Source organism: Poeciliopsis prolifica, unplaced genomic scaffold (genome assembly GCF_027474105.1).
Source record: "Poeciliopsis prolifica strain line A6 unplaced genomic scaffold, Auburn_PproV2 SCAFFOLD002, whole genome shotgun sequence".
NCBI classification, from domain to species: Eukaryota; Metazoa; Chordata; class Actinopteri; order Cyprinodontiformes; family Poeciliidae; genus Poeciliopsis; species Poeciliopsis prolifica.
In genome coordinates, this window is record NW_026562377.1 from 13,559,491 (window position 1) to 13,583,599 (window position 24,109).

The window sequence follows — 24,109 nt, forward strand, 5'->3', positions numbered from 1 at the left end:
AATGACATCTGGAAATTACTGTTTGTATTAGATCCATTTTAAGTTCTACAATAAATTATACAATATTTCATGGGGTTTCACTTGAGTTGCGGTTTCTGACATGGGTGACATGGGTAACCGCACGGGGCGACATCTTGCGGGGGCGGCATGGGCGCTCTCCCCAGACGCCAAAGTCATCTTTGAATATTTCTTAACATATTTTCTTAAGAAAATCTGCTAAGCTTTTACTTATAGAGCAACATTATGAAAAGTGATGGTGAAAAGTAAGAGAGGAAACTAATGCATGAATGTGCTGCAACTTTATTCAGTTAAATAAAAACAACACTGAAGTAATAATTTTGAACCAAAAGAGGAACAATATGGAATTGGCTGACAACCTTTCAAAATAATAGCAAATCAGAAACTTTTCTACAAACTGGTTTGAATGTGACTGAAAAATATACATATTTGTAATCAAAACAAATGTGTACAAAACTTTTGACAAAAATTGTGACATTTTGCCTGGATGAAACCAGGTGTAATTTATTATATTTAAGAATGGTCAGTGGCATTCGTCAAATAATTTTCATACTTTCCACATCAGATGCAGTTTACAATACATGTTTCTATGTGGAATAATGCTTGTCCAGTGCACCCTTTCTTATTACCTTTTCTGAGAAATTACAAGAGAAACCCAACAATCGACTGTCGAGTACATTAGTATAAACCCCTGGAACGTAACTGCTTGTTTCATATTGAGTCTTTAATGTATTATTATTGTCACAGCTTTAAGTAAGCACTGTAATAAAGCTGTTTTCTCAAAACATGTACAATTTTCATTAAAACTGAAGTAATGACATCTCATTTTCTTTCTCCAGTCATCCAGAAAACGGGGATAGAAGATAGACTGTGTTGTTCCTGGGAGATGATTCAAGCACAACGCAGGTACCAAGCAAAGACTAATTAAAGGTCGAGTTTAAACCCAGGAGAGGAGTTTATTGAACCATTTGCCCATTACTCTGAGCAGCAGGAACGTTGCTGTTATATCCTGTTGTCATTTTCCATATTCTCTTCCTATGCTACTTTTTCTCCTTTCTTATTCAACACATACTGGCGTTTTGTTTACCAGTGCCTGAAGAGGTAATATTAAAAAAAAAAAAAAAATGTAATGGAAAACCTCGGCTAATTGCGCCACTTGGGCTTTACTTCAAGAGATCTCTCAGATATTGCTGTCAAGGGAGCAACTAGACTTGTCAGAACCTGAGGTGAGGACATGTGGGAGGTGGAGAAGATGGAAAATACTATGTTAACTGGAAGGTGTATTACAGAAATATAAGGAAAAAAAAATATATATGTGGACTTTCAAAGCCTGTGTTTTGTGGTTCAGAAAATTCACAGAGGGAGAATAAAAATGACCTAATACCAATTCTAGCTCTCCAGCATTATTACTTTAGTTTTCTGTAAAAAATTTTTTAATGCTTTTAGATCACTAAAAAATGTCTGCATCAGAACTTTAATCATTACCATATTTTAGCTGCTTCAGTGGGTGGTAATTTAGTCGCCTGAATACTGGAGGTTTGTTTTGTGTTTTGTGACTCATTCTAATGTGCCAGAGCTGCTCTTACATTGAACTACAAACCTCCATGTTGAGAATGACTGGATTTCAGAATGGTTTGATAAGTTTGAGCAAACTCTGCTGGCTCTGTGTTTTCTAAACCCACACTATTTCTGCTAAAGCTAAAAATGAGTAGGTGGGAGTGAGTGAACATTTTAAGAGAATTTCAAAACTACTCATGAGATTTTTCTTTTAGGAAAAAGTAAAGATAGCTTTTCTCTTAAATGTTTTTAAGCATATTCCTATATTGAACAGGCAATTTCTAATACATTTTATCAAAACATTTGCAATAAGTGTGATGTGAGTTGGTGTACTTACAATGAAACATTTTATTGTCACATAAATCTCACTTTATTTTATATAATCATGTTCTCTTTCAAATTTGTGTCTATGAATTTAGAGTGTTAAGAAATGTAAAGTCTCGAAATATTGAGATGTCATGTAATCAAAATGCAATTCTTAAGAAGGACTTTTCTTATACTCCCTTACTCAGCTCATGCATAAAATATTTACCAGCTGCTCTTTGCAAAACTGTGCTGGCTTGCACCAGCTGCTCTCTTCTGCACGTGTGTTTGTGTAAAGTTTGTTTTATAAAAATAAGAATTTGTTTTAAAAAAGCATTGTAGAATTTAGTAAGCATTCTGTTATCCATCAGTATGCTTACTATATTGATGATCTCCATAAATTCTTGTTGGCTGCTTTTGACCTTGGGGACTTTCTATGAATAAACAGATGTATGCTGATGCTTGATCATTAAAAAGCCCTATGAGAATCAGATCTTTATGTGTACTCTGGAGTGGACGGGGAGCCACTGGAGGTGAATGACAGGCAGTGGGATGTGAGAAAACTTCTGTGATTGGGTCAAAAGTCTGCGAAGTTTTGCAAATAGTCCAGTGATTTTTTGCTTAGGCAGGTGAATAATGAGCACACTTGTTAAATGCCACTTTCTAGTAATTAAGAAGTAAATTACATTAGATGTAGGTGGAAAATACTGTGTAATGTAGACTGTGTAATCTGTTGCATAACAATGTAATTGGAAGGTTTTTGCATAATAGTTTGGATCATTGCCAAGTTGGCTTATGTTATCTACTTTAATGAACTGTTTAGCTTGTGATTCATAACGCCTATTATGTGACTATAAAGCACACTAGTTGACATTAATATTATGAACTGGGTCAGTCAGCTTCTATTTAACTTTAAATGTTAATCAAGTCAGACATATGAATATGATAATTCGCAGCAAAACTATTCAAAATATATCTACTATTCCACTAACTTATTTGTAATCTGTATTATCGGGAAAGTCCTGGTAAATAATTTTATGTGTAGTTCTTTTGAAATAGACTAATAATTACAAGTTTGTTGGGAATAACCCTACCTTTACACTGACATAAAACCACGCCACAAGATGTAAAAATCTGACAACGCATTGATGTTCATGGAAAGATCTTCTGGAATACAATAACAAACTGAAGCGTTTCTCATTACATGCGACAGAGCCTGAAAGCTTCCTGACAGTTTTGAGCATTTACAAGATTTCTGTGGTGAGAGTGGTGGTTCACTAGTGAAAAGCACATCTTGATTTAAAACTGGGCTGGCCCCACTGTCCTTAAGAAAAGGCTTCATCAAATCATGGCTGCAGATGGATAAAACATGCACAGTTTCAAACTGCATATGTTGGTTGATTGCTGAGAGTTAAGCTGAATATATATGAGTCTTTCAGCAGCCCAAAAAGTAGTTGTTACAATGTTAAGGATGACCCCTGGCTTTGTCTTGTGAGGACCAAAGAGGAGGACGAGAACAAAGTAGGAGCCAAAGATGTAAAGTCTGTAATGTAATATTTAAGAGACAACCCATAAAAGCAGCTTCCGATTCTTTAGCCTTGATGTAATCAGCTCATAGAGCTCTGAACAAAATAAAACAGCTTTTTAATGTTTTGTGCAGGATCTGTTTTGACTGGACTCAATGAAATTTGCTCACAGAGTTTGAAATTATTGAAGAAAATAGTTGGCTCTGTAGTGCACGGAGCTCTGTATAGATTACGCTCTTCACCGACATCTTCTAAGGCTGGTGGTAAATTGTTTTTTAAAAAGACAGTTTTCTGTTTTATAGTACAGATGAAACTGATGGTAGATGTGTAATGACATTTATGGTCTCACTCAACTTCAATAAATTAATGTTTTTTTTATGAGCACAACTATAGATGCTGAAACAAATGTTGCTTTGTTCTGGATTCAAACTTTAAAACGTATGGTACAAATTTAAATTATATGCAGATTATCACACTCCATTTGCTGTAGGTTTATGTCTTTTAAACAGTGTCTGTATTTATTGTAAGTAATCTTCTCTAGGTTTTTTGATGTAGCTGTGATTAGCAGCTCCTGGTGAAAAACCTTACAAAAATAAGCTTAACTTTTGAGCGTTTACAATATGGCAAATAGTGACTTTAACTATCAAGCTGAATATGAGTGTTAAGTCATGAAACCAGTTTTATTTATTGTCTTAAACAATGACTGGTAAAATTGTTTCAGATGCTTTTAAGCTTATAAATAAATATAAATATAAGATTTGCCACAACTATCTAGACATAAATATTCATACATACACAGCAGCACTCGCACAATTCACAGAAACAAACAAATAAATGAGAAACACAGCACACAAGAATCTATGTTGGCATCTGGAAACTCCATCCTGCTAAACATTTATAAAAGCAAATATCTTGCAATATTTAGAACAAAAAGAACTCAGACTGAAGCACAATGCTATGCTTTTATACATAGCATTTAGAAAATTCTTTCACACACTTTGATTAGCTGCTTATGAGGTGTAAAAGTCATAAAGGTTTAACTGACCTCATTAGGAATGGGACAAGAAGTTTGGCCAGCACCTCCCATGAATCCTTTATGCTGCACTCAATATACCACAGAATACATTTTAAGAAGGGCATCATGATTTCTTAATGCCTAACTGGAAAAGATAAAATATCATATGGATTACTGCAGCAAATTGACCCTACTTTTGCTGCCCATTAGATAATTTATTCACTGAACAAATGTAAAATGTTTTATACCCCATAGAGCAGCTGAAAAATATAATTATAGTCACTCTTTTGTTAGATACAACAGGCATAAGCCTCAAGTAATGAGTTAGCAGACAGTGGAGGTCAGCTGAAGGACACGCTAAGCTTTGCCAATGTTTCAGTGTCACCAACACATGAAGACGTCCCACTTAAAGGCGGGGGGTTCTGGAATGGATCTGCCCACCTTGGTAGTCACCGTGAGGAGGGGCTTCCCTTCTGATGACGCCTTACTTGGTATCTCCTTCAGGACCATGGCAACAGTCTTATCTGCAGCCCTAGAGTCTTTCCCCTACAACAGTGAAATCAACAATGACTTTTGTCAGGACAGTTAGACAAACTTTTGCCCCCATTGAGGGAACATCAAAAAAACACTGTATGATATGTGTGAGGCTGTCTAACAACAAAAACATCAATATTTCCACATCACCATGGCAATGAGAAGCGTCACTGCACAATGTAGACGTTTGACTGAATATACAGATGAGTATGGTTGTCCAGAGCAATACTTTTTCCAATTCACGATGGGAAAGTATTATACAGAGTCCAAAATGCAGCTTGTAACATGGATAATTACAACTCTAAAAGATGTATAACAGGATAATCATGTTACTTGTCACAAATCTACAACAAAAATTATTGAGTGCAGAAAATGACCTGATTTATTTCATATAGAATAGAGACAAAATACATTTTTTTAGTTGTCAAATACTCTTAAAGGTGCTTTTTGGCTTTTGGATGCTTGATCGTGGCAGAACATCATACAGTTCTTATTTGAATAAATAGAGGACAAAATAAGTAATGTGCTAATGTCTGATGACACTAAACTATCAGATTTTGTCCCCAGTATTTAAGTTGATGATACCAATGTTTGGATAAAACGTAACTGGACTTTTCTGCTAAAATTTTGGTGGCATCTCGTTGCTATTAGTCCATAGCTAATAGTTAATAGCCTGAATGTCTCAGTTAAGCCCATTTTGTCCTAAATTTAAAGTGGATATAATGGATATATTTGCTTACTTTAATTGTACCCAGTTCTTTAAAAGTCCCATTGATCCATGACAACTGGAACTTTGAATATCTAGCAAGTTATTTTTGAAATTTGTCATCTTTTAAGAGAGTGCCTCTCAGATTAATTTCACTCCTTGCTATGTGAAATTACTGTAATAACCAGATGTTTGTTGGAAAGCGCAACATCTCCCCTTTCAGAAACCATTGTGACTTTTCAGGTGGCGCAAAATGTGGCAGAATTACGGTGCTGAAAATTTGGCTGGATCGTCGCTGCTCTGTTTAGGACTTGAAGGTTTAATCTCTGTATGTTGTAAGTGGAAGTTTTTACGTACAGTATATGATGATAATACACTCATCTACAGCCACATAAATCACATAATAGTACACCGTTTCATTAGTTCTTTCACCAATCTGTACCAATTCTGCCTCTATTACTATTTTTGTCCCCACCACAATCCATGTAGAGTATTACATATACATGTACTTTTATAAATAGTTACATGGTAGTTAGATGGATAATATGCATAGGTAATCATGAAAAGACAAATACATTATTTTAATTGTTTGGTTTTATTATTCCATCTGAAGTGTCTGAAAATAGTGGAGTAAATAACTGCAAGACCAACCAAAAGACAAAAATGTTGTTCACCACCCTTTAACTTTATGTTTTTATTCTGCAAAGCTCTCAGTTCAGAGCATGAAATACCCTGCCAGCAAATCTTATTAAGGGTCTTCACATTTAGGCTTGTAAGAAAAATAAATGAGGTTCTTCGTCTACAGATTTCCTCAACTGATCGAGTGACAAAATGCATGAGTTGAGCCCAGAGGGAGACTTTCCTTAAAAGCCTAATACTCTTGATAAAGCACCTGCTCCCTCTGTCTGGCTAGAACTCACTCATATAGATCAACAGCACAGCTCGTTGAGATGTAGCCAGAAGCAAAGCGGCAATTGAGCCACCAGACATTCAGGCAACACAAACATTTGTTCCTGGAAGTTTAGTCTAAAATGCAAATTATGCGGTTTTTGATTCGTCAGATTTTCGTTTTGTGTCAAATGTTCAGGGCTTGCATAAACTGGGAAAAAGTCCAACACAGACATACTTTGTTTACTCATACTCTTCCATGTTGCAGTACTAGGAGGAACAAATTTGCTTCTAATCGTTCCAAAGCAAATTGAGCAACAATGTTAAAACTTAGCATCTTTTAGGTTCTCTATTAAATCTGCTTTGTGAATTTTAGGACCTTTCATTTAGTTTCATCAAGAACATTAAGTATTTTAATAATAATTCAAAACATGTTATTCTTTTTACATAGTTAGTCTTGAGTGCATTCAAATTTAATTTAGTTCTTGTAGATAAAATGACATACGCCTCTGAAACAGGATATTTCTATACTCTATGTGAAATGACAACATTTTTATGTTACAACATACATTTACATTATTTCAATTTGTGATGCATATATATGTATATAGTAATTTGTAAAAGCTCAGATGCATGACTTTAAGATTTCTCATAGATTAATTCCCAATATTGGAGGTGTTTGTGGGGACATCCAATGATATATTTTAAGGCAACACTATAGATGCACTGCTTCTCTCTTCTGTTGGATCAAAGAAAATCAAAAGAAATCAGGAAAGACATAAGAAAATTAAATGTAGATCTCCACAGCTAAGATTCATTCTTGGGTACAATATTTTAAACCCTCAAGGTTCCATGCTTATGTGTTCACATAAATACTTAGTATAACCACTTTTTTCAGATAAAAACCCTGTCTACAGTGAAATGAATCATAAAAAACCACAGAGAGGGAGATGCCATTACGGCATAAGCAGCAGAAAAAAGACGTACTAAAACTTGCAAATGCACAGAGGGACGACTATACTGGAATATTGATGCCACATGATAGTGAGCCAAGAAGTTAAAAGTTGGGCATAAATAGACCTTCCAAGGCACAAAAGAAGTTACTTGCTGGAAGTATAATCAATATAGAGGTATTTTACAAAGGTCCCCCGAAATTATTATCTTCTTCCTGAGACATAAAGGAAGGTTGAATTTTTTAATGAAAGCCCAGGTTTCAACAACAACAACAGCATAACCTAATCCACCAGAGCACAACCTGAAATGACTTGCAGCTTTCGCTAGTCCAGACCGTTGGGTGAGGGACATATTCGCCTGAAGATGCAGCTCTAGCCAAAGGACTTCATTTCTTCATGTTTCCACAAGAACTAAAGACTTTATAACTTTCACTGAATTGGCAACTAGGAGCAACATCTCAAACAGAGAGGCAGAGAAACTTAATATCAATGTTTCAGCAACTCTCTTTAACATCAAGCCTCCTCTTCTGACTACATGCACAATAAAGTGAAGGCACAGTCGTTCCCCATGTACCAGTATATCACAGGTTTGCCTTCAGACATGTGGAGATGTTCAGTGATCCTTATTACAATAACAGGACAGTCATTATATTATGAAGAGATACTGGTGGCTACAAGGCACTGAATAAGGACAAACTACCTAAAAGTCAAAACAAAAACAAAAAACAATGAATGATTGGTAGTTAACACCTTACATCACTACTAAAGGGTAAACAACTTCCTTTTGAACACAATAATGTGCGCATGCTGGTCAAGGCAAATAGATGATTCAAGAGAGAAGTGGAACAATTTATCTACAACAAACATTAAAAAAAAAACACCTCATGCTAGCATAGTAAGGAAGCATTTCACAAATGATAACACAAACATTGAACCAAATGGAGTATTGAGTCGGTGATTCATGTGACCTTTGCAGAGTAATAATTGACTGCAACTTTTAATCCTGATAACCCATGATCAAAACTAAAGACATCTTTTGAATGAGAGGTGAATCATCTTCAAGAAACAAGAAAAGTCCACCTAACATCATTTTAAGTGCTTACATAAATGCAACATACTCTTTGCTTCTTGCAAACCTCAGTTCTGCTCACTTCCTGCGTGTTTGTCTCTCAATTTCACAAGGAAGCTACAAAAAGCTGGGTCCCTCCAGGCAAACAGAAAATTGATCAGCGTGAGGGATGGACATATACTCTGTGGACTAGAGTGGCAGATACTGCCACCGGTGAGCTGAAATACTGTGAAAATAACAATAAATAGAATATAGGAGCAGCTGGCGCATCCCACCTCATTCAAAGAAAGAGTTTTAAAGATAAAGCAGATTCTCAACACTTCAACATTAGCCTTACATAAGTTATTGGACCAAACCACAAACATTTAGAGAAAGAAGACAGTTCAATTCAAGTGTGTGTAAAGTGTAGCTACATTTACTTTCTAGACTTCCCAGTAATGCTTATGGCTGGGACTTAGATTGGACAAATACAGCAAAACATTTGCAAGTTTGTTTCTGTCTGATCTTGATATTAAATTAAAAATTATAGAACATTTTTAAACCTCAAATTGCAAAGAAAGTAAAAAACCATAACATTTAATGAATTCAGGTTCTAGTCACACACACAGCTGATGTACAAAGAATTTAATTGAAAACTGAACTTTTTGTGCTGTTAATTCTCTAGATAACAGGTTGTTCCTGATGAATATTATTATTATTATTTTTTTGCATTTTGTTGCTACTGCTTCCACTTTAATTTTTAAAGAGAGTTTGGTTCTTATAAAAAAATTGCAGGAATCTGCAGCCTGACATACTTGAAATACAGGAGAAATAATTTTGTGGGTGGAGCGGCATACATCACGATCCACATTGATCGCCCTGGATTACAAAGTGCGCCTTTGCAGCAACATCGGGCAAAAATCAGGGGATTTCTTTGTTGGTGGCAGTTTTTACAAAGCATGCTCTAAATTAAACTGCAGCTGAGGGACATTTATGTCCCAGTGCAAATAACTGGCCTCACTCTAAGGCTTGTCTGGAGAGGATACATTTATCAGGTACTCATGCTTTCTGTGTGGATTATAAGAACTGAAACGTAATCTCCAGCTTCCCACAATAAATGTCAGCTATGGACATGATGAAGCTTTGAAACTTAAAATGTTTTAATGCCTGAAAAATTGTTATTAGAGTTTTCAATTAAATAGCTTTAGGTGCTAGGGGCAAAATGAACTGAAATGAATTGCAATTATTGTAATGTGCTTAAATGAAAAGCCTGAAGCGTGGCAGTTTTATTCCATGATTATCTAATTACATCCGGGATAAGAGCACAGATCAGACTTTTGAACTAATTAGATAAATCAAACGGTTCAGAAAAACTGTTTCTCTGTCATCCTATGCAGCAGAAGATAAAACATAAAAGACAATATTCATCACAACTTGACTACAATGGAAGAAGTGATGTGTGGCATTAGTCTTCTTAGAACACATTTGGCTGGATAAAGTAGTCCATTTCTCTCACAGCCGGAGCTTTGGTCATTTTGAAATGTTTCAGCTGTTTTGTGTTTGCACGGCCTTTCATCGGCAGATTGCTCGGACGGCACCATTTGGCTGGTAATCTGTGTGGAAGTGTTTGCCTGTCAGGAATGCGAGCCGTAACATGTGACAGACAGGGCTGTCAGGATGTAAGCTTTAGTAATTCTTTGAACCCTTCAGGCAACAAAGACGGCTTCAGGCGATTTGCTGAAAGGAACCCTCCGGCAAAATTTCTGCACATCCTGTGTTTAACTACAGACCAGTACATTAAATCTCAGTCATAAATAAGAAAAGTTAAATAGTTTTATTATTATTTATTTATTCAAACTGGCAATGTTGTATATTCAATAATAGATCACAACTCAGTGAATAAAAGAAATCACAAATCTGTATTTTAATGTGTTGCTTATTTGTTAAAATGGACATTTAAAATATAAAGTATTCTTTATAATTGCACACAAAAAATAAAAAGTGTTCATAATTGTTCCCCCTAAAATAATGAAACATATGATTATTTGATGGTTTTCTGTTGCAGATTTATAATTTTTTGTCTGTCAGTCTAATCCATCAAAGTTAGTGGGGGAATTAATTACACTCATCAGGATGATTGCTTTAAATTAGAGTTGTTAGCCAATCAGATCTGACAGTCTGTTGATGACAGACACTAAAAGTTTAAATTACTTTATAGTTTTGCAGCTGCAGCTCTAGTTCTACAACAATACAGAAATAAGATATATGATTGCAATGTTGAATATTTTGAACAAAATTAAAGTATTTTGATTCATAATTTAATGATATGATGATGCATTTAAATGGGTGCTACACAAGGTAGTTATTATATATTCATTTACATCATGATTATTGCAGAATAAATTATTTGATGTATTTAAACATTTTGTCAGCTTGTCCAGAACCTATATTTTTTTAAAACCACAATTGTGCATCTTGGACTTGGATTTTAAATTTATATCCCAGAAGGGATGATTGAAGTAAGAGCAGGTTTTGTCAACCATTTTCTGTCATTTGCAATTTATTTTTAAGAAAAGAAATGGATGAAAAAAGAGACCACTAATTTAAATTGGATTTGGGATGAATAAGACTTGATTTTTTCCCAGACCTAATTAATACTTTTTTATAATTCCAATTATTTGAGTTAAAGTTGTTGACTTTTATGTTTTCTCTTGACTATGACGGTTTTCTATCTACCAGCTGTAAACTTAAAGTGAAAGCTTGTACTACACATGAAATGTGAATATTTGAGACAAAATATGCATAGAAAAAGTAAACAGAATTGGGGCAACTAAATGAAATACGACTCTGTAATTAGAAATATAATAAGTCACAAGTTACATCTAATGTACTTCATTAAAGAAGTACAAAATTATGAACACACAAGACAATGTTCTTTGTGTGGTAAATAAAGAAAAAAACCTCCTCCTGGATGTTCCTGTGTATAAAATGGTGAATTCAGTGTTATTTATGGCACTGCAGGTAAGTACGTCTGTTTATAAATCAAGAGGTAATTGACCATAGTTTCATCATCACACTAGCTAGTTACCATTTTTATCTTTGATTGGATTTACAGCACAGAAAATAATCATTCAGCCTAGTCCCCACAAACCTAATTTCATTGAAGAGCAGCTGGTAGTATTTCATTTTGAAGAGAATGTGCCTGGGCCAAGCTTTCGCAAAAATGAAGCGATGCTCTGGGAGAGGGAGAGAACAGTAATACCTCATAATGATTATAGATGGCGAAAAACTATCCCAGAGGTTTCCTGGGACAGCTCAGCAAACATGACTTACATAGAAATGAGCGCAAATGCATTGGTGCGCGCTTGAGAATAGTGACACGACTGCCCATAAATCCAAATTGAGATCACAGGAATTTTCTAGCTCTGCCACTGGATACATCGACCAAGGTGGAAATGCTATGTTCCAGGACTAGAAGTCCTGTGAATAACCAGTTGGATTTTCATTACCAGCACAGATTTTTTTAGCTAACAATTGGACTATCAGTGTTTAGCGTCACGCATGGGGTCTGTTGCGTTGGGTACTTTCCTTTCGTTTTCTCCCTTGAACAGCGTCTGTGCTAACCGTCTGTAATATATATTGATAAAAAAAAAAGAAGATTCCAATTATTTTCTGATCTCAAACCCCTTTTAATTAAATGTTTAAAAGATAATAAATGAATTAAAAGAATCACTTTCTGATCACCAAAACCTAATCTATTAGTACTGGGGACAGTCTTGTTACCTTATTGTGGATAATGACCTTCATTAATCACTCTTCTGTATGTATTCCATTATAACAATGATTTTTTTAAAAAATAAATGTGTATCATTCAGCTTTGTAATCTGTTACAGTTGCAGCTCCGTGTTCAACATCCAAGGTTCAGATGGGAGACCAGCTCGAGGAAATAAGATGAATGAAATCACAATGTAACAGGACGTATCCTTCCATCTAATAGACATGTAAAAGCCCGTTAGTCTGCATCACAGATGAACACACACCAACACACATGCAGAGTGTGTAAGGATGACTCGAGCTTCTGTTTTAGGCATCCAGATTAAATTACAGGCTGCCAGAAGTTGCCAGAAACAATAAAAAAGAAAAAAAGGTTAAACAGGCTTTTTGGTGATGAGTGACAACAAAATTTTAAAACTTCAACCATTAAGCATATTTTGGGTGCCAACAGTGTCAGTTCTTGCGTGAATAGAGTCTCTTTCCAGGTTCAGTTATTATTCTGAAATGGTTACCGAAGGCATGTGAGGTTTTTCCTTCACATGAAAAATTGTTGCTTTAGAAACAGCATGTACAGAAAGCACATTAAAAAAAATAAAAAATAAAACAATGTTCATATTTTCATTCTGAGAATAAACTTTTTCACTTTGGGGGTTACATTCCCTGGTACTTACAGAGCAATTCAACCCAATCCATCCAACAAAAACAATATCTTTGACAGACCCATCTTCTGAACTAGACCGGTGCTTACTCTTCACTTGATGTTTTCAACATACACTTTAATAAAATTATGTGCATACAGATTTCAGATAACAAAAAAAGTCACTTTTTAAAAACTGCTACTGTTGAAGGTTTGATATTCTTTGTTAATTAATAATTTTATCAGAATTTAACAAAGCAATTTACTTTCCTGCTGGAAACTAAATGTCTTTTACTTTCGAGTTATTTATTCTGAGGGAACATCGCTACTTTCTCTGCCAGGAGCATAACAAAACATGTACCTTATATTTTGAAGCTTTCATCGATTTAGAATTGTTCAAAGTCAAACCAATGTTTTGACTTGTGGGGCCATAATAAGGTTACAAACCAGACAAAAACATCACATATACTTAATTTAGTCCATTTGTTTTCATTGTGAATAGTAACCATAGATATCAAGATTTAGTTCTGTAATTTATCAAATACAAATCAAATCTCATGAATCTAAAAATAAAGTTAAACATCATTGGAGTTTTCTTTATTACTATTGCACCACTTGCTTTTACTTGAAGACTTTTTACAGTACCGTAGAAAATGTAGTTCCTCTTATTCATAGCGTGGTGTCACCAGGTTGGAGTTTCAGGTTTTCTACTGTGGTCACGTCTTTCTTTGTTTGAGGTGAGGTCAGGAGGTCAGAAACACATGTTGGCCCAGTTTCACCAGCCAAGCTAGGTGCCAAAATGATTAAAAACACAACAGGGTGCTAACAGACCATAACACGATACTCATGTCAAACCGTTCAACCTGAAGCAGTGTGATGTGCAGATGGCCTAGGCTGCAGTTGAAACGTGAACGTGGAACAAAGGCTGCTGCTCATTAAAAAATTAACTCTGGATTACAGAGCATGTAGTCAGTTTCAGGTTGGCTGCATAAATCCCAAAGAGGAGAGAGCAACTGTGACCTGAAACATAAATATGTATAAACTCTGGACATTGAGCATGTTTGTTGCAAATAGCTGTGAACTGGTGAGAGAACACGGCTTATTAAGCATCAGTGTGAAAATGGAACTGCTGTTTTTTTTTTTTTTTTACTAGATGAGCCATTTATTATCTTGAATCAAATTTGGTAATAAAAAACAGCTTTTTTGACATCTGTGATATGTTTGACAAAAGACTATTAAATATATAATATTTAATGCAACTGATTTTATGAATTATGCTACTAAAAGATCTAAAATACATGCACAAATTTGAATTTCTGTCTTGAGGTAAGGTAAGAGGAATATTAGAAAAGGTAATGGATTTAAATCTAATTTACATGTCAATTGCTTTTCATCAACTTCCTCTAAAACTGGTGTTAATAGTTGTAGCTACTTGTTATTTCTTTGACCTCCATGTTTCGTTTTTCCAATTTGCATGCCACTAATTACAGCTCTTAAATAAGATCTATCGTGTTCAGACTTGCAGGCTTGTACTTAATGAACTATTATAAACTCACAGAGGTCTATAAGCTGCTCTTTCAAGTGTTTACCTTCCTCTTACCAAGCTCTTCTCTCCTCTCTTCCTCTGAATCTTTACATTTTCTCTGGAGACTACTCCACAATCAGGTAACAAGGCACAAAATAATAAGCTTTGTTCGGGCCTCCAGGTTTCTGAGTAGAAGATTGATTTTTTTTCTTTTAGCTCGTTAGATTACTCCGCATGTCTCCTGACTGAGGGGTGAAATTGAATTGTGCGCTTTTAAAGTGAAGTCTGTGTGAGCAGAGATCATTCTTGTTTTGGGAAAACACACTGATGGTTCTTTATGGTCGTGTCAGCCACAAGGACAGGGGAGCAGGCTTTAATTTGAGCGGTCAGGACCAGCTAGGCAGCTGACAAGCCAAAAAGCCTTGCAGAGTTTGCTGTCAGCTATCAATTATTGAAGCTGTGTGGGATTTAACATCCAAACTATTATCAGTTTCATGCCTTTATTTTCATTTCCATAATAAACTGAGATTTTCACAAGCTGTAAATTGAAGATCACAGTTTAGAGTGTCTTTGTAAGCCTTCATTTTAATTAGCATGGTCATTTATTTTTCTGTCTTTTCATGAGTGTTGCACCATCCATTATCAATACCTGCTTACAGAATTGGGGGTAGTGTCCAATAACCACTTACCCATGCAACTATTGGGTTAGTGGTTATTGGACAGATCTTCAGTCCATCAAAGGGCAATTTATGCACACACATGTTCACAATATAGAACAATTTAGAGAAGCCAATCTGACAGTCAAGTTTTGGACTGTGGGAAAAAGCCAGAGTACCCAGAGGGAGCCCGTGCACGCCCAAGGAGAACATATAAACTCCATAGAAAGGCCAGTATTCAAACCAAACACCTTATTGCTGCAAGGCAACAGTGTAGCAACAATTTAGAAATTGTTAGGCCAAACTGATTCCTCATTGACTGATTCCTCTTTCATTCCAACCACATTTATCAAATCAAATTCTCAATGCCTTCAGAAATAATGACCTATACCTCAAAATCAGCTGCCAAGCAAAGAGTATCTATGTCCTCTGAAATGATTGCATTTTCATTTGCCTTTAAATGATTCGTCCTTTACAGTATTTTAGTCCTTCTATTCAGCTAAGAGGATAAATTACATCATATCACCAAGGACTGGCACTTTTTGTGACAAACAGGTCTGGCCTGAAATTCAGTCTCCAAAAAACTTTGGACCTACTGGACCAGAGATGAACAAAGATGGGTCATATATGGTGCCGTGACCTCGTGATGACTGAAGATCAGCTTTGAGCTAATCTGACATCTAATCGGTTGAAGTCAGATTTCACTCCCTGTACAGCAATTTGTGAATCGATGATTAGTGCAGCATTTGAGTGTAATTCTCCTGGAATGAGTTGATTACTGTAAGGATTTGTTTCTCAGCACTTTTTGAGACAAACAAGTAAAGCCTGAAATTCAAATTCAGTCTCTCAAAAATCACATAAGCAGAAGGAGAAAACTTTTACATAACAAAGGAATGTCTATTTTCTTTTAGTGCTGCATGTTTGACATTAACACAAGTAATTTCTGTAGTCTACAAAAGAATAGATAAAAACATAGTTGTTGCTATTCTACGTGAGATTACGGTGTGCTTCACATTCCTACTTCTGTGCTTGCCATGCAAGATTGTGCAGTAAGAACTTATATCAATATAGAGCAGTTAGTTTGCACAACAATTGAACTAGAAGGGCATGGTTGAATCTGTCTCTAATTAGTACTATTTGCTTCTGAAGTGTATAAGAAGCACAAAAGTGGACAAATAATTAAATAAAACATCCCCACCACAACCACAAATTGGAAACACAAAACTTTAAAATGAAAAAAAGAAAAATCTCTGTTTCAAATGTTGCTGTCTTTCATGCCTAGCAGCAATCAGCATACAAATCTTACATTAAGTGGGGCTTTTACTGGGTTATTACATTGACTCTAATGCACATTCTTGAGACGGTAAATGACCTGGCAGGAACAGTAAATGAATCATCCTAAAGCTGTTCAACAAATAACCATGAGTCAGCTCTCTCCTTCTTCTGGACACAGCACTTAACAACCATCTGTGAGCCACTGAAGAAAGTGATGAACTTATGAAATAGCATAAGCTCAACCATTTTTTCTGCCTTTGCTCTCTTGTGCACTCTGTCAGCAAAGACTAATGATAGAAGACTTATTTCGTTTTTGACAACAAAATAGATCATAAAACATATGTTTTTCATATGATGCATACATTATTCAGGTAATAGCTAATTGTTATATCAGCATGCATTTTTTTAACATATTTAGATTTTCTAAAATACAGAATCCTTGCATCACTAGAAAAACAAAACAATTAAAGCTAGAGGCAAGCTACACTTTAAATGTCGCAGTTTTACTCTCACAAAAACTCATAAATAGCATTTAAAACTGAGATAGCCCAAACCATTTGAACTAGATTAAAATAAAGACACATGTTTAATGTATTTATATCTGCCTTTGGAACAGATCAGGCCTGGTGGGCACTTTGACAGTGGCCAATATATGAAGAGTGACTCAAGGGCAGTGGAAGTTTAATGATGATGTGGCGGTAAATCTCAGCCTCGGGTTGAACTCTCCTCTCTAACTTCTACCTCCATTGATAACGCCTTAAATCCTGACAGAACAAAAGCCTTTTTCAGGCCCTAGTGGCCAATTTCCTCCTTCTCCATTCACCTGCCCATTAAGAAAAACCATGGAGGAAGCGGACAATAAGATCCTCTTGCAGCACGTGCACAACTCATTACTTACACTGTAGCTGTGTTGCTACTTGCAACTTGGCTCGCAACTGCTAATGATGAGGGATGACAGTAAAAGAAGGAGAATCCCCTCTGTGCATTGAGCAGGAGGGTACAGTAACCTGATTACTAACGACTGGCTGGAAAATAGCATTAGGCTCTTTTTGCAGATGTGACACTCACTTTGAGCCGGCGACTGTCCTAGATCCGGCCAGCTGCACTATCTCACTCTGTAGATCAGTTTATCACTGTCATTTTAAGTCGCAGTACCAATAGCCGCTATGTTTGCTCCTTAGTGCTTTTTATTGCATAAGTTTGACTTTCTGCCTTCCTTTTTTCGGATTGCTATGCTACTTTATAGAGATATGCAACATTTTTATTTAGTTATGTATGTAAAGAAGATTGATTATGTCCAGATTTCTTCATTTAGAAAGGACAAAGATTTGGAGTACACTTTGAGGGGTGCTCTACAGGATGAAAACAAGGTGTATTATAAAACCCTAGGGCTCACACATACACACCAAAACTTTGCACCATTACATTACCATTTATAATTAATCTCAATTTCATGTTCTAGGAATATTCAGACAGCCTCTCGTTAACTATGGTGGACAGATAGTTCCAGAGTTGGAGACCAGGAGTTAGCAGCCCTTCAAGGATAGGACATGGGGATATGGATGAACAATATATTGCAATAAAATTTCATATCAGTCAATATCCATAATTATTTATTAATTTTTTTTGTTTTTCATATTTAAAATGCTGGGAAAGTGGTGACGTAAAATTTCCTCTTTTATTCACAATTTCCTCCGTAGTTCACCCTGTTCCCTTTTATGATGAAGTAGTTATGGGGTCATGGAGGCAAAACTTGACATTGCTTCCACATACTCAGGCGTGCCATACGTATTCTGTGAACTGCACAGACTCCATGCACATTGTCTGCAGAGAGATGAGACTTCATAGTCGAGCATTCATGTCTTGTGACAAACTCCCCAATCTCCTACAAACCAAATGCATACTAGCAAGTTTGATAAAGTAGTTGTAGTCACTGCGTGACCATCAGTGCTGCAGAGAGTGCCAGTCATGCACGCTACACATCCTTGCGACTAGTTGAGCTGATTTTCAACATTGTCAGCTTGCTGTCAAACAAAACACTTTGTTGAGATTGCTGTTTCCTGCTGAGCATCACCGAGTTCACATACATGGTTGTAAAATTAAAATTTTGTGTGGACGTGTCCGGCACTGGCAACATCAAACTGCTACTGCATGTTACTCAGCAGGTTGTTGCTAGCTTATTTAGAGAGAGTGAGTTAGTTGATCCCACCAATCTTGTTTAGCTGAGTCATGTGACATTGAATGGCTAACGTTGCATCCCCCAGAATGCATTGTGGTTCTGAATCGGAGTTCAATGAAATGATCAATATCAGACAAGTCTATTTCAACATATTGTTAAAGCAATATCATTATTTCTGTAATGATATGTTAAATCTTGCTCATCCTATGATGTAGAGCTCTAAAATAAATACTGATATTAGCATGACCATCTGAATCATAATGACAGTGTTATTATACTTAATGTATAATAACATGCAGATACTAGTGATACCACTGCCATTATCAACCCTTTCTGCTCAAAACCTTCACAGTAGAGTTGTACATTTGACATTCTCTGTTTGTAATATTGCCAGGCATTACAATAAATGTATCCAATACTTGTTCAATTATATGGGAGAAGTGCATGTTGAGGCAGTGGTGTGTTGTGCTTCACCTCTGCTGGAGCTGTGTCACCACAGGGAATGAAGCAGGAAGCTGGTGCCTGCCCATTGATGTCTGTGTTTATATTCCAATACATGTTTGATTACACATGCAGCACACAGGCTGACATTCCGCAGTCGGTCTAATATATTTAAGTGTGTGGCATTCTTAGTCTGTTTGATCACACAGAATCTCTTAGCCTAACTCCTTCCTTACAGGCTCCAAAGTTAAAGCATGTTTTTACTTTGAGCACATTGCCTATTTTTAGATAATACAAATGATGAGTTTGGTAATGCTGGAGCACTCTCACTGACTAATTTTCTTCATCTGCTTTGTCCTGTTCATGGCCGTGCAGGAGATGAAGGCTCTCCCAGCAGTCCTTCAGTGAAATATGGGGTACATGCTGGACAGGCTGTTAATCTGTTGCAGGGTCAATACGGAAAAGCACAAGACAAAAACAGCCAGGCAGACGCACATATAGCTATAAATAATTTTGAATCAGCAATCAATGTAACAAGCATGTTTTGACACTGTAGGAGGAAACCGGAGCACCCAGAGCCCACGAAGGCACAGCAGGACAGAGATGTGTCTGCTTACTTTAAATAAGTATTATTTTCTGTAAAATAAGGTTTAAAACAATGCAGGTTCTGGTGAGGATTAAACTCGTACACCTCACATTTATGGCTGATATTACGCACATGATGAGAAAACTTTTACTTGAAATTTTAATTGAGGCATTTAGTTCAGTGTGTTACTGACTGTTAAAAGTTGAAGCGATGACTGTTAAAGAGAAGATTGTAGCATCCTTAGATTCAGATTAGGAAGTCTCAAAATAATTTAAATCAGCTACTAGATTCAGTGGATAACATGTAGGAAGTTCACATTGAAAGCAGACCGCAAAATCCTATATATTATAAACTATTATATAGTTAATAATCACATCGATTGTTTTTATGGTGGTACAAGACTGGGATCCAATGTTTTGTTCTATCATATTGTTTTCCAAACTTTGAATAACAATAAATATAACACAACATGACACAATATAACATAACATAACATAACATAACATAACATAACATAACATAACATAACATAACATAAAATGGGACGAAAAGCAGGTTCCTGCTACTTGTTGAACTAGTAGGTTGTCTGTACCTTTGACTTTGCATCAGTCAAATCTTCTTGACCTTGACTGGTTTTCTGCTTGTGTTTGTGTAATTCAACTGAATTACTTAAATTTGAGTGTGTTATTTAAGTGTTTCACGAAATGGATAGAAAATATGACAAATGGATCAATAGAAATCTGATTTTCAGACATTGTACATTACATAGCAGTTGTCTGTCCAGTGTAAGTCCCCTGATATTATATTACACTTACTCAGACCCCACTGTGATGTCGAGTGGAGTCACAGTGCTTGGTGAGACTCTGACACCTAACCTCAACTCACTGCTGGGCTCCACCTTCCTTCTCGCTTATTGCTGGAACTGTTTCAAATCCATCTGTGCAAACAAGACATGTTGCCAGAAATCACTTATTGTTCAAGGATTTTCACTCCTGCTGTGAAAGGAAATTAATGTCGGCTTTCACTCAGCATCATGAAAGGATCAGAGTTTATGATAATTATGTTGTAATACAATCAATCACATATTCTCTGTGTTGTGTCTTAACGTTTATTCAAATACTGTGAGAAAAATCTTAGATTTTTTGTATTGACTAAAATCCTCTGCAGAATCTGTGTAATTAATCAAAATTAGTTATACAAAAATTGAGTATTAAAAGATTTTCTTTCAGTTTGTGACTTTATTTTCCATTAGAGATGATTTTACCACAGTAAAAACATAAATGTATCAACCTGAAATTATGCAAAGACAACCTTTGTTTAAGTTTTTCGATATAAATATATGTGAAGGGTGCTGCTACCATTCATATATTCAGTCTGCCATTTTCCTCCTTTCATTCTATTGACAATAAACACATATTAGTGTTTTTAATCTAAATACACTTTCTATGTATATTTGAAGAAGAATATTCCATTGAATTCCTTCAGAATTATTCAGATTTTTTAAAGACGTTGTCAGATTTCAGTTTTTCTGCAATGCAAACTGATATTTTCTGTTGAATTAATACAATTTGTTTCATGCACCAGGCTCCTGTGAAGCGACATCACAAAGGCCTGATAGACAGTCAACTTCCACTAGTCAAATTGTACCACAAGCATCTCCTGGACAAGTTCAGCAGGTTCAGTAAAGTGAGAGACGTTGAATTCTTTTTAAAACTTTTCAAGTTTCGGACAGCTTAAAGCTGCTTGTCTCATGTAATTTAGGGACAAAAGAAAATTGTTCTTTCTTACAAAGACGTAATGCCTTTAAGACATACAGTACAAAGCCATTTCATTTCAAGAAAAAAGCTCAATGAACCATCTAAAGGCTCCACTGTGGTCATCACATATAAATCTATCCAAAATGTGTCAAATATAAAGAGCAGGATGTCTTATATGGAAACTGCCAGCTGTTATAGCTGGCCCTTTTGTATTGAGGAGGTGCACATTTTATTTTTCAACATGTTTATGTCGGTATGTTTGAGTGTTTGTAAGAGTAAGGTGGTTTCCAGACTGATGGTAGAGCACCCAAGTGTGTGTGATAAAGAGAGAAAAGAGAAAAGAGAGAAGCCAGCAGACAGTTTATCTTTCCACCACCGTCACAAGACATTGGTCTGATAATGAATGCCCTCTCACAGCTTCAGTGATCTCAATGGAGAAATAATACAAATGCTACACAAATTTAATCCAAAGGCAGAGGTGACATCACATCATGATCTCACTTTCCCTCTTTCAAGATTACATTTTTGCAGCTCTTGGGTTTAAATCAGCACTAATCCTTCCTAAAATCCTGGATGGAAAATCAAACTATGATCAAAGGCCACAGTGGCCCGACGCCATTTATTACAAATAAACCAGGCATCAAAAGAAGATCCCTCCAGAGCCATAGTTAGATAGACACCGTATTTTCTGGAGTATAGAGCGCGCCATACTATAAGCCGCACCTACAAACTTTTAGAAAAAAAAAAAAGAAAACGTACAAGCCGCACCAGGCTATGAGATGCTGGTTTTTCCGCCACTCTTGGTTTTCCATCTCCAAGATGTCAATAAATAAAAGTTTTTTTTTATCATGTTTGCTCATCAATGATATGAATACCCACTCTAACCCAAACCCCGTCCAGCCAGTAAGGACAACTCCAAGTTCAGTGATCATTAAACAATGCTTGTGCAATTTGTAATTAGGAAAATCTTTCTATCTCACATTTTTTGCATGATGTCCCAGTTTAGCAGATAGCATTCAGGAAGTATTTTAACAGTGTTTATTGAAAATATTTCTTGGTAAAATCTCAGTGTCTGTCTCATTTTGCAGTCATGTTCAAATGGATCATAATTATAAAGTTTTACAGCTCTTTCTTCTTACACAGCGGGAGAGCAGATTATGTCACGAAAGCACATTCTGTGCCTACAAACTATTAAAAGAAGATAGTAATGATATCGGGGTGTGATTTGTGGTTTCTGGATGGAAACAGATACACAAAGACCAGGGATTCCTGGGCCATGGCTTTCCTGCTTTGAAGCAGAGCCTGGCTTGAAGCCCAACTAGCAACTAGGGAATCTAAGATTTCACAATTGCTTTCTGGAGAGACGCTGCTTCCAATTTCTATTTTGAAACACTGCACCACATGATTATTGTGCAGAGCTTATTGATAATTTGATACTTGATGATAATAACAGCTTGGAAACATCTTTTGACCAACCAATCACTGCTGAAGAGCCACATTCATCGGGGCAGAGATGTATATTATCAGTATGATAATTGTCTCGTGTTGGACCACTCAAGAAGACCAAAGTGTTTCTTCTTTTTTTTTCTCTCATGGAGAGGCAGATGCCAGTGTTCCCACTTCCTCTTATGCAAATTTCATATTTCTAGTGCAAATTTCCACAGCGAGGAGTTCATCATCATGGAAGGCAAATGTCTCTGCCGGTCATTTGGAGCTGGCGCTTGTGACGTGTTTGTGTCTGAGGTGTGGCGGGGCGAATGAAGTGTTCCTCTCATAAGATTAGATGTGTACAGCAGGGCTGATTACACAAGAGGCTGAGAGCCACATGTAATCATGCAAAAGAGCTATTTTCTATTTTTTAAACTGTCTTTTCTGTTTGTCAGGACCAGGATATTCAATCTCTAATCTGTTTGACTGATTTTTAAGTTAATGAGAAGAAGAAAGAAACTGAAATAATGCTTTGTGTCATTAATATATGCCATTAATATCATATTTGGTCAATAGCATCCCAGGTTAGTTTCCTCTGGGGGCCTTCTGGTGGAGTAATTTTCCTTGTTATCAAACTTCACTGATCGCTGTTTCTTTTTCTCCTTAGCCTGTTGTTTGTTGGAGCTAAATCCTTTGGCTACTAAAAGAGGAAATCAACAGTAATTATAGGATAAAGAAAAATGATTTTTGTCCTCTTATCAGCATGAACCTATCCTCTGTTTCACTGCAGGCAACATAATAATAATTATTAATTTAACACCAACATAATAATCTAAATATTATATAATTCCTTGATAATACTTTAATAGATTTGTTAGTGGGAATTTGGAAATTATTCCTATTCTGGAAGTATGTAAATATATATAAGTGTGGCATTCAGAATATAATAGTAGTTATGTTAGTTTTTAAAAGAAGAATTATAATAATAGAAATTTATTTATATTAACTTCTATATAAATTGTTGCCACTTCTTTCTTAGATTTTTTTAAATATTGTTTATTTTCTGTTTTTATTTTGTAAATAAAAAAAGATAAAAGCTAGGACATTTGGTGTGTGCCCTTTAATTGAAATAAATCATGTTTGTACTGTTTTTATTGTATTTTTTGAGGCAACTTTTTTCATAATTTTGCATTAAAATATTTCAGAACACTTCTGTCTTTTGCCAAGGCATGATATAAGATAAAACCTAAGTTTCATTTTATAAAAGTTTTGGATTAGTAAAACTTTCTTGCAATGATTCATG

General features: G+C 35.8%; 1 protein-coding gene across 1 annotated transcript in view; it reads right to left on the bottom strand.

Moving 5' to 3' along the window:
* pex5la (peroxisomal biogenesis factor 5-like a) overlaps positions 1–24,109 on the bottom strand; it is a 73,461-nt gene that overhangs the window by 39,549 nt on the left and 9,803 nt on the right. Inside the window, exon 2 of the mRNA XM_055054551.1 lies at positions 4,861–4,965. Within this exon, the coding sequence (XP_054910526.1) occupies positions 4,861–4,965 (105 nt within the window). The remainder of the gene's footprint in view (positions 1–4,860; positions 4,966–24,109) is intronic.